This window comes from Pyrus communis, chromosome 7 (assembly GCF_963583255.1).
Source record: "Pyrus communis chromosome 7, drPyrComm1.1, whole genome shotgun sequence".
Lineage (NCBI taxonomy): Eukaryota > Viridiplantae > Streptophyta > Magnoliopsida > Rosales > Rosaceae > Pyrus > Pyrus communis.
The window spans coordinates 1,847,957-1,861,823 of record NC_084809.1 but is presented as its reverse complement, the minus strand read 5'-3'; the positions used below and the strand labels follow the sequence as shown (position 1 = coordinate 1,861,823).

The following is a 13,867-nucleotide window of genomic DNA, read 5'->3' as shown; positions in this document are numbered from 1 at the left end:
AACAAAAGTCAATGTTTTTGCCTCGAAGGGCGTTATCGTAAATTCACACTTTAAAATTATAAAAACTATAATATTTGGGGATAGGTCGTTACATATGCCACTAAAACTCAAAAAAAAAAAAAAAAAAAAATTAGACGACAACAATAAGGCCAACAATGCTTATGGCATGATATGTTGGGCAATCAAGCATCAAAGCGTGCAAAAAATAAGTATAGCAGAGATGAGAATGTTTCGTTAGATATGTGGCATATGAGAAAGGACATGATCAAGAATGAAGATATCTGGTAAAGTAGAAGTGGTGGCAATTGAAGATAATATGAGTGAAAAGTAGTCTACATCTTGGTTTGTAGACGCAATGAAAGCAATGCCCATGTTACCTGTATCTTCCAAAAAAATTATTTGAAGAGATCATTGCACATGGTACTACTATGTGGATGATATAGCACCTGATCGTGTTAATCAAGTTCGAAGTAGTAACAATGGCAGATAAACTATTTAGTCATGGCATTGTCGATTAGGTCATGCATCTTTTGGTTATTTGAGAAAGTTCCATCTTTGTTTCATAATGTTTCATACTCTTCCCTAAATTGTAATGTGTGCACAGTAGCTAAAAGTCATTGAGTTTCGTATTCCTTGAGTTCAATAAAAAAACACGTTCCTTTCGAGTTGATTCATTCTCGAGTTGTCATACATCTTCCGTGGCTCTGCATTGCAGAAGGGGAGCATGTTGGGTGGCTGATGCCGAGCTATGGACTTCTTTCTCCATAGAATTGCTCTTTTCTTTGCTCTGTGCCCACATCATAGCATAAAATCCAATTGCAATAATCAAAGATCCAATCACACTGCCACAGACAAATTTCAACCGATATAATTTCTGCCTTGATCATAAATCTAATGAATTAGATATGAATAAAACCCGTTACCTGCCAAGGTGAAGCGCGTCGCCCAGGAAGATGACCACCATGAATGCTGCAATGACAACTCCCAAGGGCTTGAACATGGATACAAAGATTGGTCCCTTTTGTTGCACGCACCATGAATAGACTCCAAGACGAAAGACACTCCCCAATATAGCCTAAATAATCAAAAGCTGGTATATATCAATCCTAAACATAAAAGATACTTAAATAGCAACATTTTCAAGAATCAAGTTTATAGTTCTTCTCACTGAGCAGATAATGGTGGCCATCTCGAAGTCGGGCCTTAACATCCAAGAATTTGGGTTCCTTTCCAGAATTAGAGAAAATATTGTGCATTGGATGGTCATAAAGAACTTGTAGAAGAATGCAAAGGTTGCCTTTGATGGATAGTTCGTAACAATGGATGTCTGACAGATCAGGGAAAAAAAATAAAGGTCAGAGCGGGAGTTTGTTGGTTTACAAGTGATATATCCGTCTCTAGCTATTAATCGTAAATGAAGGTAACCAATACGTACCAGAGCGATGTTCCATAATGCACCAAAGAAGCAACCCATTGTAAGTACAAGACCTCCACAGACCCACATTGTCTGTTCTGAGATGATCAAGTGCGGGTGAAGGAAGTCGGGGGTTGATACAGCCTTTAACTTTAGGATTATCGATCCCTTGTATAGGACAACGACAAACGCCCCAGATACTGACACTAGAGTGCCCAACAATTTTCCTTGACTGCTTGCTCTCCTTAAATCCAGTGTTTCCATCCTAGTTCAGGAAAAAACACGAAAGGTAATAGTAATTCATCTGATGTGTACATAGAGGAGAGGGAAAAAAAAAAAAAAACAAAACAAAAGCCCTTACTACCTAAAAATGATTGCCAGTATGAAGGTAAAAATTGGTGAGAGATTTGATATTGCTGATGAAAGTGTTGGGGAGCTGTAGTAGATGCCACTATACGCCAATATCATAGCCGAACTCCTGCAAGTTGCACAAAACTGTATGCTCTACGAAAGGTTTACCCAGATTATGAACAAACAAAACCAAGGGAACATTTAAAAAATATTACCCAATTAGGCCGAGGAGGAAAAGTCTACAAAGGAATGAAAGAGGAAGAGAAATCGGCTTCTTTCTGCAGAGTAATGAAATATGTCATTATATATTACATTGAGTAAAAATAAACAGTATATGTGTGTGTGTATGAACTGAAAGGGTGTGAGAGGAAAATTATTACTGTAAAATGAAAAAAGGAAGGAGAAAGACGGTAGCAAAGGCGTTGGAGTAAACAGCAAAAACATAGCTGCTCATTCCTCTTGACATTGCTGCTTTGCTTATGGTTGCTATGCCCACGTCTACGAACTCCATAGTTACCATGCCTGCAAAAGGTAACACACCCCACATACAAGTACAACCTATCTCCATCTCCATCTGCATCTCTCTCTCTTTCTCTCTCTCTCTCTCTCTCCCAACTAATCACAAAGTAAAACAAGATACATAGAAAGCAGGCATATTTTCCAGGATGAAAATTTTATATGATATATGGATGACCAGAGAGGAAAGGGAAAGGTTAACTTATTGGTAACAAATATTAAAAATATTGTCACCTTTTGTGGCCTGATAATAATTAATCAAATTGTTGTCTCTTTCCTACAAAACTAATTGTGATGATTCCCCAAGACAAAATGAAGCAAGTGCAGGACTATTCAACATACAAATTAGAGTCCCCACTAATTCTTAAAGAGTGTTACCACTTTTTTTTTAAGTTTTAATGATTAATTTATCCTTGCATAAAATGACATATAAGGACAGGAAAAAAAGGAAGCGCCGTTCTCTCGTCCCTTGCGATTTAGCACACCGCTCTCACCTCCGTTTTATCATCTCCTCCGAGCCCTCTCAATCTTTTCCGAAACTTCAACCTCAAAAATGGACAATACGATTAAGCATGCTATTTTGATCAAGGTTATGAGACATACTAGATCTCGTGGAAGGTGATACAAGTGAGGGTCATGTTTCCGTTACTTTGTGTTGGTGAATGGCCAGGAGAGAGAGGAAAGGGATGATGCATTTGGAGGGAAGGCGATTATTGTGGATTGAGATGCCACTGCCAAACCTGCTAGCCAGGCATAGGCAGAGCATGCAAATTGCAATAGAAGTGCATCGTATGTGTATGATTGTATCAAGTGACTGGCGAGCTCCGCATTTTTCTTTCTATTGTGTTTCAAAATTGTTAAACAAGAGTCCCATGTTGATTAGAAGTATATTGTAATCTGTCAAGGGATGTGATAATTGTAATCTTGTGTATTCAGTATAGATGGGATTATGGGAACTCAGTATCCCAGTAGGACTTTTGTAACTCAAACTAATTATTTATACCGATGAATGCAGCAATGAAAGCCAACACTTCCATCATATTTGGTAATATTATTCAAAGAATTGAAAATGGAATGGAGAACATGTTACATGAGAAGGAAATCAAGCATTGATCGGCCAGTAATGATCGAAATAGGAGGCCAATGAGCAGGGTGTTGGGGGTAAGGGTGCTTTGGGAATAACGGTGGGTTGGAAAATAGTATGGGTTTTTTTTGAATTTTTATGGTGTGTTAAAATATAAGAATGGAAAGATAAGACATTGGGATCACTATATCAACACTCTTCTTAAATCGACCTCACACCTTTTACAAGTTTAAATCCCATTTTACCCTCTAAATAAATTTGAAGCTCAATTCTTTTTCAACATATCCTCTGTATCGTTCTAATTTTATTGGATATCCCCGAAGGGACCTCTTTCTCATCCTATTCATGAACAAATTTTTGCGAGTTTCTGTGTCATTGATCTTCCGCCACTCTGCACGGTAAAAGTGGAGCCTGTTGGGTGGCTGATGCCAAGCTGTGGACTTCATTCTCCATAGCGATTTTCTGTTCTTTGATTTGTCCCCATATCATAGCATAAAATCCAATTGCAGTAATGATTGATCCAATTACACTGCCATAGACATAGATATTAACATGTAAAGGTCATTCAATTAATCATGCAAATGCTTAATCTGGGAATGTTGAGTTGAGTTGAATTTAATGAATGAGATATAAATAAAACCTGCCAAGGTGAAGCGATTCACCGAGGAAGATGACCACCATGGCTGCTGCAATGGCAACTCCCAACGGCCTGAACATGGTTACAAAGATTGGCCCGTTTTGCTGCAAGCACCAAACATGAACAGCGGTACGAAAAACACTCCCAAACATAGCCTAAAATAATGTAAATCAGAACATATCAATTCATAATCACCGTGAAACAAGTTCCATCACAATCAAATTAAGATTTTGGTTGTTCTTACGGAGCAGACAATGGCGATCATCTCGATGTCGGGCCTTAATACCCAAGAATTTGGATTCCTTTCCACAATTAGGGAATATATTGTAGTTTGGATTGTGACGAAAAAGATGTAGAAGAATACTATGGTCACCTTTGATGGAAAGTTGTTAACAATGGGTGCCTGAGAGATGGGGAAAACTGAAAACTCAGTTTCTAAGTGAATTTTCCATGATAATGTAATGAATATATTAATTGGATTGCAGAAGAAAAACTTGTATGTAATCGGGGAAATATGCCATGTGAGTGTCTTGCTCATCATGTGACCTTAGGATATATCCCCCGATTACAAGGTAGAATCTCTCGGATTGCAGGGTACCTGCACAATGTTCCATGTAGCAGCCAAAAGGCAAGACAGAGCAAGGAGAAAACCCCCAAAGACCCAATTTGTCTGCTGCGACACGAAGTGCTGGTTAGTAAAGTTTGGTGGTGATAAACCCTTGAACTTTAAGATTGCCGAGCCCTTATAAAGGATCACTATGAAAGCACCAGATACCGATACAATAGTGCCCAACAATTTGGCTCGAGTGCTTGATTTCCTTAAATCCAGCTTTTCAATCCTATATAGTTTTGAAAGAAGTTATAAGAAAATGCAAACATGCGATGTGTGCATGAGAAAGTAAAGAAAGGGTTCCATACCTAAAAATGACCGCCAGTACGAAGGTAAAAATTGGTATGAGGTTTCCCATTGCTGATGAAACTGTTGGTGAGCTGTAGTTGATGCCATTATATGCTAATATCAGGCTCGAACTCCTGCAACAATCTTCCTTGTCACATAAGATTTCGATAGCAGTACGAAATTGATCTAGCGATGAGGGCATTCATTACGCAGATTAAAATTAAGCAAACAGAACAAAATGACACAATATTCTTACCCAATTAAGCCAAGGAGGAAGAGTCCGCAAAGGAGCGAAAGAGGAAGAGAAGCGGCCGGCTTCTTTCTGCAGAGACAGAGAGAGTAAACGGAAGAAATGTCATTGTTTTACCTTAAGGTAAAAGTAATCACTGATGAACTGCAGAGAAGATATGAAATGAATGGATGTGAGAACTGAGAAGAGAATTATTACTGTAAAATGAAGCAAGGAAGGAGAAAGATGGCAGCAAGGGCGTTAGAGTAAACAACAAAAACATAACTGCTCATTCCTCTTGACATTGCTGCTTTGCTTACAGTCGTTACGCCGACGTCTGTGAACTCCACCGTCACCATAGCCACAACAGGTAACAAAACACCCCACCTGCAACCTACCTGCATATCCATGCTCTCTTCTGCTCTCTCTCTCTCTCTCTCTCTCTCTCTCTCTCTCTCTCTCTCTCTACCAAACTCTTTAAATACGGACAAAGAAGCGTACAAAACAGGCATATTAAAAATCAGTCTTGCCATTGTTTGTGGATAATGATTATTATACTAAATTCTGGATTAATTTAAGATTTGTGGACAAGAATAAACTCACAAAACACCCACCCCAGTTTAAATGAATTTGCTCTTAAGCGTTTCGCAGTAGACTGGAAAGTTGGAGATATTAACAATATGAGAATTAAACTCCTTCCATCTGAATGTACTGATTCTTATTTTTTGTCCAATCATAGAATAAAAAATAAATAAAAAGTAAGGCCAAATTTTTGTCATGGTTTGGTGATACCCTACTTTTAAATAGACATTTATGGTGAAAAAGCTATTAATTGTAATCTTGCGATGAAATTTGTTATCAACCATAGTCCAAATTAGATTTTTCTTCATTCTTCTATAATTTGTAGGGATAAAATTGTTTTTTCGTTTTTATTGATTCCATCAACCAATCATAAAGCGTCGAATGGACATAAATATATATATATATATATATATTTAAAACTTTTAGAGCTACAATAAAAGAATAAATAAACAATAAAATTACAAGGTTCATATTATCAAACTTTCTCTTTTCAAGATAGCCAAGAGTCCAAAATCAAGATTTAAAAAATCACAAAGACATCGCCGCATTTAGATTAGAATATAAGTTATTATATATGCAAACATTGAATTTAGTTTTATTTTAAGAAGAACAGTGGTGGAAGGGACGGCTAGGGTTATGTGAGAGAGAGGGGGAAGGTGGTGGGTGGTCGTTGTGGTTGTGGTGACAATGACAGGGATTGGGGAGGGATTTCTTTTTTTTTTTTTTTTCCTTCTATTTTTGTTGATTATAAAAAGGTGGAATTACTAAAAAGAAAAGAAAAAAGAATGGAATGACCATTTTAGCCCTGCATGTAGATGAGATTTTGACAGAAATTTCAATTTGGACTACGATTGATAACGAACTTCATCACAAGGTTAAGATTAACACTTTTTTTACCACATGGGTCGATTTAAAAGTAGTGTCTCACCACAGGGATCAAGAAAAAAATTTAGCCAAAAGTAAATGGGTCTTTAAATTGATATATATAAGTCATTTATTAAACTCCCACTTTTATAACAATAGCAGAATACAAATCAAAACTCACAGTGTATTCTTATATATTACACTCACTATAACCAATGTGGAAGGTATTAGTTAATTAATTTTCAATGATTTTGATTTGAAAATTCTTCCACACTAAAGTGATTGCAACTCCAGAACTGCTTTATTAAGATAGGGCATTGATATTCATACATTTTTTTTTTTTTTTACTTCTTATATATTCTTGTTATGTCCATTGATTTTTCTAATTAATTTGATCTAGTGGCCAAAACTTTTTAAAAGAAAATACATGAGAAGTATAAAAGTATGTGCGGAAAGCACTCCTTGAAGATATTATCCTTCCACATCTATATCAAAACAGGTCTTTGACACTTCATCATATGATGTGTCACCCATGTTGTCTGCCATGTGGCTTAACATCTCTTGACACCTGTTCCTTAGTGCCAATGACTGCATTCTTTCTTAAAATAGAACTGCTAGAGCAACTCACTTTATTTGTTCACGATGTTATATTCTCATCCCACATAAAAAGTTAAAATATATAAATTAAAAAAAAAAATCTTGTTTTCCCACCAAATAATATTCTTTAAAAGTCCTTGCATCAATTCAACTATTTTTTTTAATTAGAATAATAAAAACTGAAAATAAATTAAAAGTTTTAATTTATTTTTTGTTGGAAAAGCCATCCAACGCCACAACCCAGAACACCCCCTTACCCAAAATTGGTTAACCTCAGGACCACCTTCTAAAATCCCAACCACTCCAACCTACAGGACCCACCCAAAAACCCCAGTGGCAGAACCACATCCCCAAACCACCGCATTCGGACCTAGACGGCAAATATTCACAAAGAAAATAGAGACTGGGAAGGAGAAAAGGAGAAAAGAGTGGAAATTAGGGCTAGTTTGGGGGTTACGTCAATTTTTTTAAAAGCAACTTCTAAAAAAAGTTGAGATCTTAATTGTATTTGGTAAAGAATTTTTTTTTTTCAAAATTATGGATCAAAAACAAGAGAAAGCAGATGCAGCTATACACATGCTTTTAAAAAAAAGAACTTTTTTTTTTAATTAGAGACAGTTGAACAGTACCAATTAATGAAACCCAATGTACAACTGACCTTCCAGCAGTATGCACGTTTGCAAAGAGACAAAGAAAAGAGTAGGTTCCTGACCTTTTCCTTTTTCTTGCTGATATTTGTAGGCGAATGTCAAAAGAGATGAGGATTCTCTATTCTCCTAATTTCTTTACTATTCCATGTTCTTCTATTTGAACGGTCACGATTAAGCTACATCAACATCTTATATTGATTTTTTTATAAAGATAATAAGACAAAAAGCAATGTATGAGAGGAAGGGATAGAAAATGATAAGAATAGAAGGATAGAAAATCCTCCACTAGATTCTGACCTTTTCCTTTTATCTTGCTGATATTTCTAGGCGAATGTTCGAATTCTTGTGTTGTCTGTTACGAAATCTGTCAATGTACTGCGCCTAGGTCAGTTGTTTTAAGTCGATCGGGATCGCGTTTTTAATTTGAAAATTTTGGTTCTGTATGCCTGGATGTCATCAACCAATCAATCAATCTTGGAGAGTACAATATTTGGTAACTATATAAACTTTCACGTACAAAATGTTTTATTGTGTATTTGAATTTGATACAAAAACTTCTGCAGATATTGCCTTGTCCTAGAAACATGCTGGCAAACTTTCACGGGGCTCTTGAAGCTTAGTGATGTGGTTATGAATTTGTGTGTCTAAGTTACTCGACAATGTGCAAGCAACTTGGATCATATCTAGCTGCTGCAACTATTCCAGGAGGATCAACCATTAAGGTTTCGATCCCGAATAGAGGAAAGCCATTCTAAGGCCTTATTCAACGCTTGAATGTGGAAACCAAAAACTGAGGCTAAAAAAGCGTTTATGGATAGATGAAAGCTCTTTGCTTCTTCTTCTTATTGCAGTCTAGACTATTAATTTTCACTCTTTCAAATCAAATTATCTCGATTTGGTGTTGTAGTTCATGAGAGGTATTGGCTTGTGGAAACTTTTCTGGTCCCGTGCATTTTTCTTTTACGGAATGATATTCTAATCTAAATTATATGAAGATTCAAACTTGAGTACAAAAAGAAGTACACTGCCTTAGCAACTCGGTCCATGTACTATTACAATCAATTGTAGCTGAAATTTATTTCATATAAAACTAAACGTATGGGATGAATTATTGATCTCTTAATTAACTTTATGTGATGTAGGATTTGATGATGAGGATATCAAAGATGAACAGGCTGCTTCGTGGTGATGATAACATGCATCTCCCCAAATGCTATTTATATATGCTGGTAAATTGGATCTTGAAAACAAACAGTACGATATATTAAGTTAGTATAAAATGATTCGGATATACAGTTTCGGCTTTGTTATTAAGTAAAGAATTTGTAAAAATTCAACCACTTGGAGTTACTGAGAAAATTTTGTGCGGCCCTGGGTATAAATACACGTCACATCACAAAATAAAAGACAGAAACACACGATCAAGTAAAACACTCGGTGACAGGTGCGCAATGAGATGGGAAGTGTCAAAGTTTGGCATCATCAGATTGTCTATTTTATATTTGAGCCGAATGAGATACCGTAAACATGATGATTCGAATCTGTTTCAGAAATATCGACTTCAAGCCTGAGCTCATCTAAATTAATTTGTCTTATGCTTTGAGTTTTGTGAACTTTAATACTCCCTCAGGCCAAAGTTGCAGTCGATGCGATGAGCCCCCTAGATAGGCAATAGCTAGTAATTAATTAAGAGATAAGCATGAAAGCCACGGAAGAATATAAAATAGACAATCATTGTTAGTTAAACAAGTGCAGCACTATAGGATAGTGACCTAATTATTTTGCATTGTTTTTGTACAGTTGTACTGCATGGCAGTCCCTGTTGGATGGATCAACGCTTGATGAATACGTCTCAGCCATTGAATCATAAAATCTTCAAGAATTGTAAGGTGACTTTTTGACAAGATCAACTTCACCAATGGCTTTAGACGGGAGAGTAACTTACCTCAGTGCGACTATAGGTCAAATTAATCAAGCACCGACTTATTTTTTTCCAAGTTTTACATGATAACGCTAGTTGACTTGAAATATCGCCACAACTGCATTCTTGTTATAAGTAATTTTTTCTCTTTCCAAGAACAACTAATATTATACCAATGTTAACATGGTTGATAAAGAATTCCTTTTGAAAAGTATTTACGAACTTGCTTTTTGTTTTCATGTGCTGTTATTAGCCTTTAGATTTAATAAACTAAAGGAGATTAAGTGACCAACAAAGAGAAAGAGTGCATAAGGATTAAACGGGAGTGTGAAAATTACTACAATTTTCTTGTAAAGTTTAATTCTTTTAAGTATTTCTCATTCACATTAACAGTTGTCCGAAAATTACACTAATTAAACATTAATAAGTAATTACAAAATAAAATAAGACTTTGTCACCCCCAAAATCATTGTTCCAAGGGAGCTGGCAACACATTTCCACCCGTCATTAGTCTGCCGGCGCCATATATTTTTCAAATAACTACTTAACCTTAGCTGGCCAATGGCTTTATCTCCTAAGTCCCTAACATCAAGGTAAACAATAAGAAGCCAAGCTCTCATTGTATAGAGTCGGCAAACCACATCACCCTTGAGAGTTTGTTCTCCCTCAATCCCACTTATTGCAAGCCCTTTTACACGTACGAACGCTAGATCGATATTTGTAAAAAAAATGAATAGAATCTTTGTCTTGGTAATCTTCTTTTCGTTCTCCCTCGTCCTCCACAGAACGCATTCTGTGGAAGTTGAAGTCAAGAACTCACTCATCATCTTCCTTGCGAAGATTTCTAATGGTGTCGAACCCGGCCTCTCGTGGGGTTGGAATCCATCCTCTGATCCCTGCAAGGACCATTGGCAGAATGTGGACTGTGACTCTCCCAACATTACTGTCACAAAACTCTTCCTCAATGGCCAAAATCTCACCGGCGCGTTTGATGCTGCTTCGCTTTGCAACACGAAACCTCTCGCGGCTTCTCTTACCACCCTTGCCCTTGATGACAACAACATTGCTGGACAAATTTCAGGTGAGATTGGACACTGCAATCAGCTCACTCAATTCACTGTCAGCAATAACCGTCTTTCAGGTACCCTCCCTGAGTCCCTTACTGCACTGAACAACCTCAAAACGCTCGATTTTTCCAACAATCAGCTTACTGGGCTGATTCCGAATTTTGACTTCTCCCATTTCGACAAGTTCAATGTCTCTAACAACAAGTGCCAAGGACCAATCCCTAACACGAAAGGCTTTGTCCAAGCAAACAGCTTCGTGGGAAACTCCGAGTTGTGTGGAGATCCACTGGCAAACAAGTGTCTGTCGTCATCCTTGACAACGGATGGGAACTCGAAAAATTCCAAGGGTGTCTCAAAAAATCAAGTGATATTATACATAGGATATGCTATTTTGGCATTGGTTTTTATTGTGCTAGTATTTTTCAAAATATGTACAAAGAACAAAAAGGAAGCTAAAAAGGTTGATGCCGCGAACATAGTTTCGGCAGTCGATGAAGGCGTGAGCAAAATTAGTGCAGCATCAAGTGAGTTCAAGGGAGGATTGAGCAAGTCCAATTATTCTGTCACAATGTCAGATGATGAGAGCCAGAGCACTAATATGGTTTTGTCTTCACTTATCGTCCTCACGAGCCCTGTGGTGGATGGATTGAAGTTCGAGGACTTGCTCAGGGCCCCTGCCGACTTGCTTGGGAGAGGCAAGTGTGGCAGTCTCTACAAGGTCATCTTCGAGGAGGGGATGGTACTGGTGGTGAAAAGGATAGATTGGGCGATTTCAGGTAGCGATTTTAAGAAGAGAATGGAGAGGTTGTACCAGGCTAAGCACCAGAATGTGCTGCCGGTTCTTGCCTTTTACTCTTCGAAACAAGAGAAGCTTCTGGTGTATGAGTATCAAGAGAATGGAAGCCTCTTCAGACTCATCCATGGTAAAAACTTTTTGCATATTTTCATAAAATATATAGATATTTTGTTATTTGTGAAATGATTTCTTTAGGCCTCTTTTCCCCTAGTCCACATTAGTATTTTTATTTATATCAAAAGAAAATTAAGGAACAAAATTAAAATGAATTGCAAGGAAATCATTTCCTCATTGTTTTGTTTTACACTAACTTTAGTTACGAAATGATGTAACATGTGATGTGACAATATATTACTTGCTAGAAAAAAAAACGAGATTCGAAGCCTGGTTTTCTGTTTTCTTTATGTAGAATGATTCTACCCTGTAGTAACAACTGTATGATTCAGGAAGCCATAGGGGCCAAGCATTTGACTGGAGCAGCAGGCTCTCCGTTGCTGCTCGCATAGCAGAAGCTTTAGCTTTCATGCATAAGGAGCTTCGCGCAGAGGGGATTGCGCACGGCAACTTAAAATCTTCCAACGTCTTGCTCAACAATAAAATGGAGCCCTGCATAAGTGAATTCGGCCTCATGGTAATCAAAGATTTAGACAACCAAACACCGCGCAAGGCTTCTAGGACTAGCAGTACCTCAAGCGCCTTCGACGGGGACATTTACGGGTTTGGTGTGATCCTTCTTGAGCTACTCACGGGCAAACTTGTGCAGCATAACGGCGTGGATCTGACGGTTTGGGTTCACTCAGTGGTTCGAGAGGAATGGACTGCAGAAGTGTTTGACAAAACCCTAATGTCGGAATATGCGAGTGAGGAGAGGATGGTGAACCTGCTGCAGGTGGCTATAAAGTGTGTGAACCGTTCTGCGGAGGCTAGGCCGAGCATGGACCAAGTTGCCATAATGATTAACACCATTATAGAAGAAGAAGAGAGGTCCAGAGTCTTTGATCCACAATCATCTATGAGCCTAATTTGATTACGAAAATAGTTTTTCCAATTTAAGCCCATATTTATCTATATTTCCATGTAGTAATTAAGTCCATAATAGCATATTATTTTAGAGAAATGTTCGTATTTTGAACCAATAAGAGTATAATACGCAGCCACTATCTCATGTCTTAATTGAGATCTGAGTTTTGTTGTGATATTTTACTCTTTTAACCGTGCAGCAAAATTGCTAGTTAGAACTAATCCTTAGGCTTATCTTCGAAATCTTTGGGGAAAAAGAAAAAAAACACATGGATCAAATTGATTTAGATTTAAAGAAAGAAATTGAGAAATTTTTTTGGCTGCAATCTAAAAGACTGAGATTGCATAGCCCAGACATAGCTTGACAAAGTTGACTAGAGCAGTATGCTTCTTTATCTGTACTCAAGTTTGAATTTTCAATCCCGTAGTTTAGATTATATTGGAAAAGCTAATCTCTTTTAGGCACAAGAGCAGCAGTGTGCTCTAGCCTTTGCTTGTTAGGTAGAGGGAAGCAAACCTTTTTTCAACTGCTAGAAACTGCTTTAGAAACTGGGCTTGTTTGAGAGGCATCTATAGGTTATCAAAATGCATAATATGAAAACATGAAATTTTGTGAGAACCCCCAATTGCCATTTGAAGTAGTGTTGTGCTAGTAATCATGAATTGCAAAACAAAATTGGCAGTCCTGTACGAACCACTGATTGTCTATGTATTCTGAAAGGACCCAACAACCACTGATTGCCCACTCAACATCGGAAGTCCAGGGCTAAAGGTGGCTATTTCAGGTTCTTGTCGTTCTGCACTTTTCTATTGTTTTTCTTCATTAATTTTTTTTTGATTTATTTAATTTCAAGGCTAAAAAAAGTGCTTAGGTGGAAGGCGAAGAAGGTCTCCTTCCCGCCGCGGGAGGGGGGGGGGGGAGGCCCAAGTCTTCAACGAGATACCACTCTAGAAGAACTAGAATTCTAACCTTGTATCAGGACCTACGGGCCAAGGGACAGTCTCAAGTAGACAGTTTACAGAGTAGGTGCCCTATTCAGTAATACGGGATGCCCTTGCATAACTTCCTGAAGTATTTCCCATACAACCGACTTTTTTTCCTGAATTTTACTCTTAGCAACTCCTATATTCAACGCAAAGTGTTGTCTAATTAAACCATGAATTACAAATGTCTTATTAAGCTCTATTGCTATTTCGCGAGGCAATCCATATCGATGTAACGAAAGTGAGGGACTACAACA

At 37.5% G+C, this 13,867-nt stretch overlaps 3 protein-coding genes across 3 annotated transcripts; 1 reads left to right on the top strand and 2 right to left on the bottom strand.

Annotated features, from left to right (window-relative positions):
• Positions 1 to 638: 638 nt before the first annotated feature.
• LOC137738812 (WAT1-related protein At5g40240-like) lies at positions 639 to 2,339 on the bottom strand. Its single transcript, XM_068478283.1, has 7 exons — positions 2,146 to 2,339; positions 1,981 to 2,043; positions 1,779 to 1,892; positions 1,436 to 1,679; positions 1,169 to 1,327; positions 924 to 1,075; positions 639 to 842 (listed from the first exon to the last, which is right to left on the bottom strand). The coding sequence occupies exons 1-7, from the start codon at positions 2,337 to 2,339 to the stop codon at positions 686 to 688; spliced, it is 1,083 nt and encodes a 360-aa protein (XP_068334384.1). The 3' UTR covers positions 639 to 685.
• Positions 2,340 to 3,549: 1,210 nt separating this feature from the next.
• LOC137740907 (WAT1-related protein At5g40240-like) lies at positions 3,550 to 5,765 on the bottom strand. The gene is made up of 7 exons (XM_068480711.1): positions 5,349 to 5,765; positions 5,157 to 5,222; positions 4,921 to 5,034; positions 4,601 to 4,841; positions 4,247 to 4,405; positions 4,006 to 4,157; positions 3,550 to 3,894 (listed from the first exon to the last, which is right to left on the bottom strand). The coding sequence occupies exons 1-7, from the start codon at positions 5,660 to 5,662 to the stop codon at positions 3,738 to 3,740; spliced, it is 1,203 nt and encodes a 400-aa protein (XP_068336812.1). The 5' UTR covers positions 5,663 to 5,765; the 3' UTR covers positions 3,550 to 3,737.
• Positions 5,766 to 10,472: 4,707 nt separating this feature from the next.
• Positions 10,473 to 12,758, top strand: LOC137738945 (probable inactive receptor kinase At2g26730). Its single transcript, XM_068478414.1, has 2 exons — positions 10,473 to 11,733; positions 12,053 to 12,758. The coding sequence occupies exons 1-2, from the start codon at positions 10,473 to 10,475 to the stop codon at positions 12,631 to 12,633; spliced, it is 1,842 nt and encodes a 613-aa protein (XP_068334515.1). The 3' UTR covers positions 12,634 to 12,758.
• Positions 12,759 to 13,867: the final 1,109 nt, after the last annotated feature.

Coding starts and splice junctions, on each gene's coding strand:
- LOC137738812 (XM_068478283.1), bottom strand. CDS start 2,339: ATGGAGATGGAGATAGGTTGTACTTGTATGTGGGGTGTGTTACCTTTT. Junction 1,680..1,778: donor ATACTGGCAATCATTTTTAG/GTAGTAAGGGCT, acceptor TTCCTGAACTAG/GATGGAAACACTGGATTTAA. Junction 1,328..1,435: donor CATTATGGAACATCGCTCTG/GTACGTATTGGT, acceptor CTGATCTGTCAG/ACATCCATTGTTACGAACTA.
- LOC137740907 (XM_068480711.1), bottom strand. CDS start 5,662: ATGGCAAGACTGATTTTTAATATGCCTGTTTTGTACGCTTCTTTGTCC. Junction 4,406..4,600: donor CTACATGGAACATTGTGCAG/GTACCCTGCAAT, acceptor CCCATCTCTCAG/GCACCCATTGTTAACAACTT. Junction 4,158..4,246: donor TGATCGCCATTGTCTGCTCC/GTAAGAACAACC, acceptor ACATTATTTTAG/GCTATGTTTGGGAGTGTTTT.
- LOC137738945 (XM_068478414.1), top strand. CDS start 10,473: ATGAATAGAATCTTTGTCTTGGTAATCTTCTTTTCGTTCTCCCTCGTC. Junction 11,734..12,052: donor CCTCTTCAGACTCATCCATG/GTAAAAACTTTT, acceptor TGTATGATTCAG/GAAGCCATAGGGGCCAAGCA.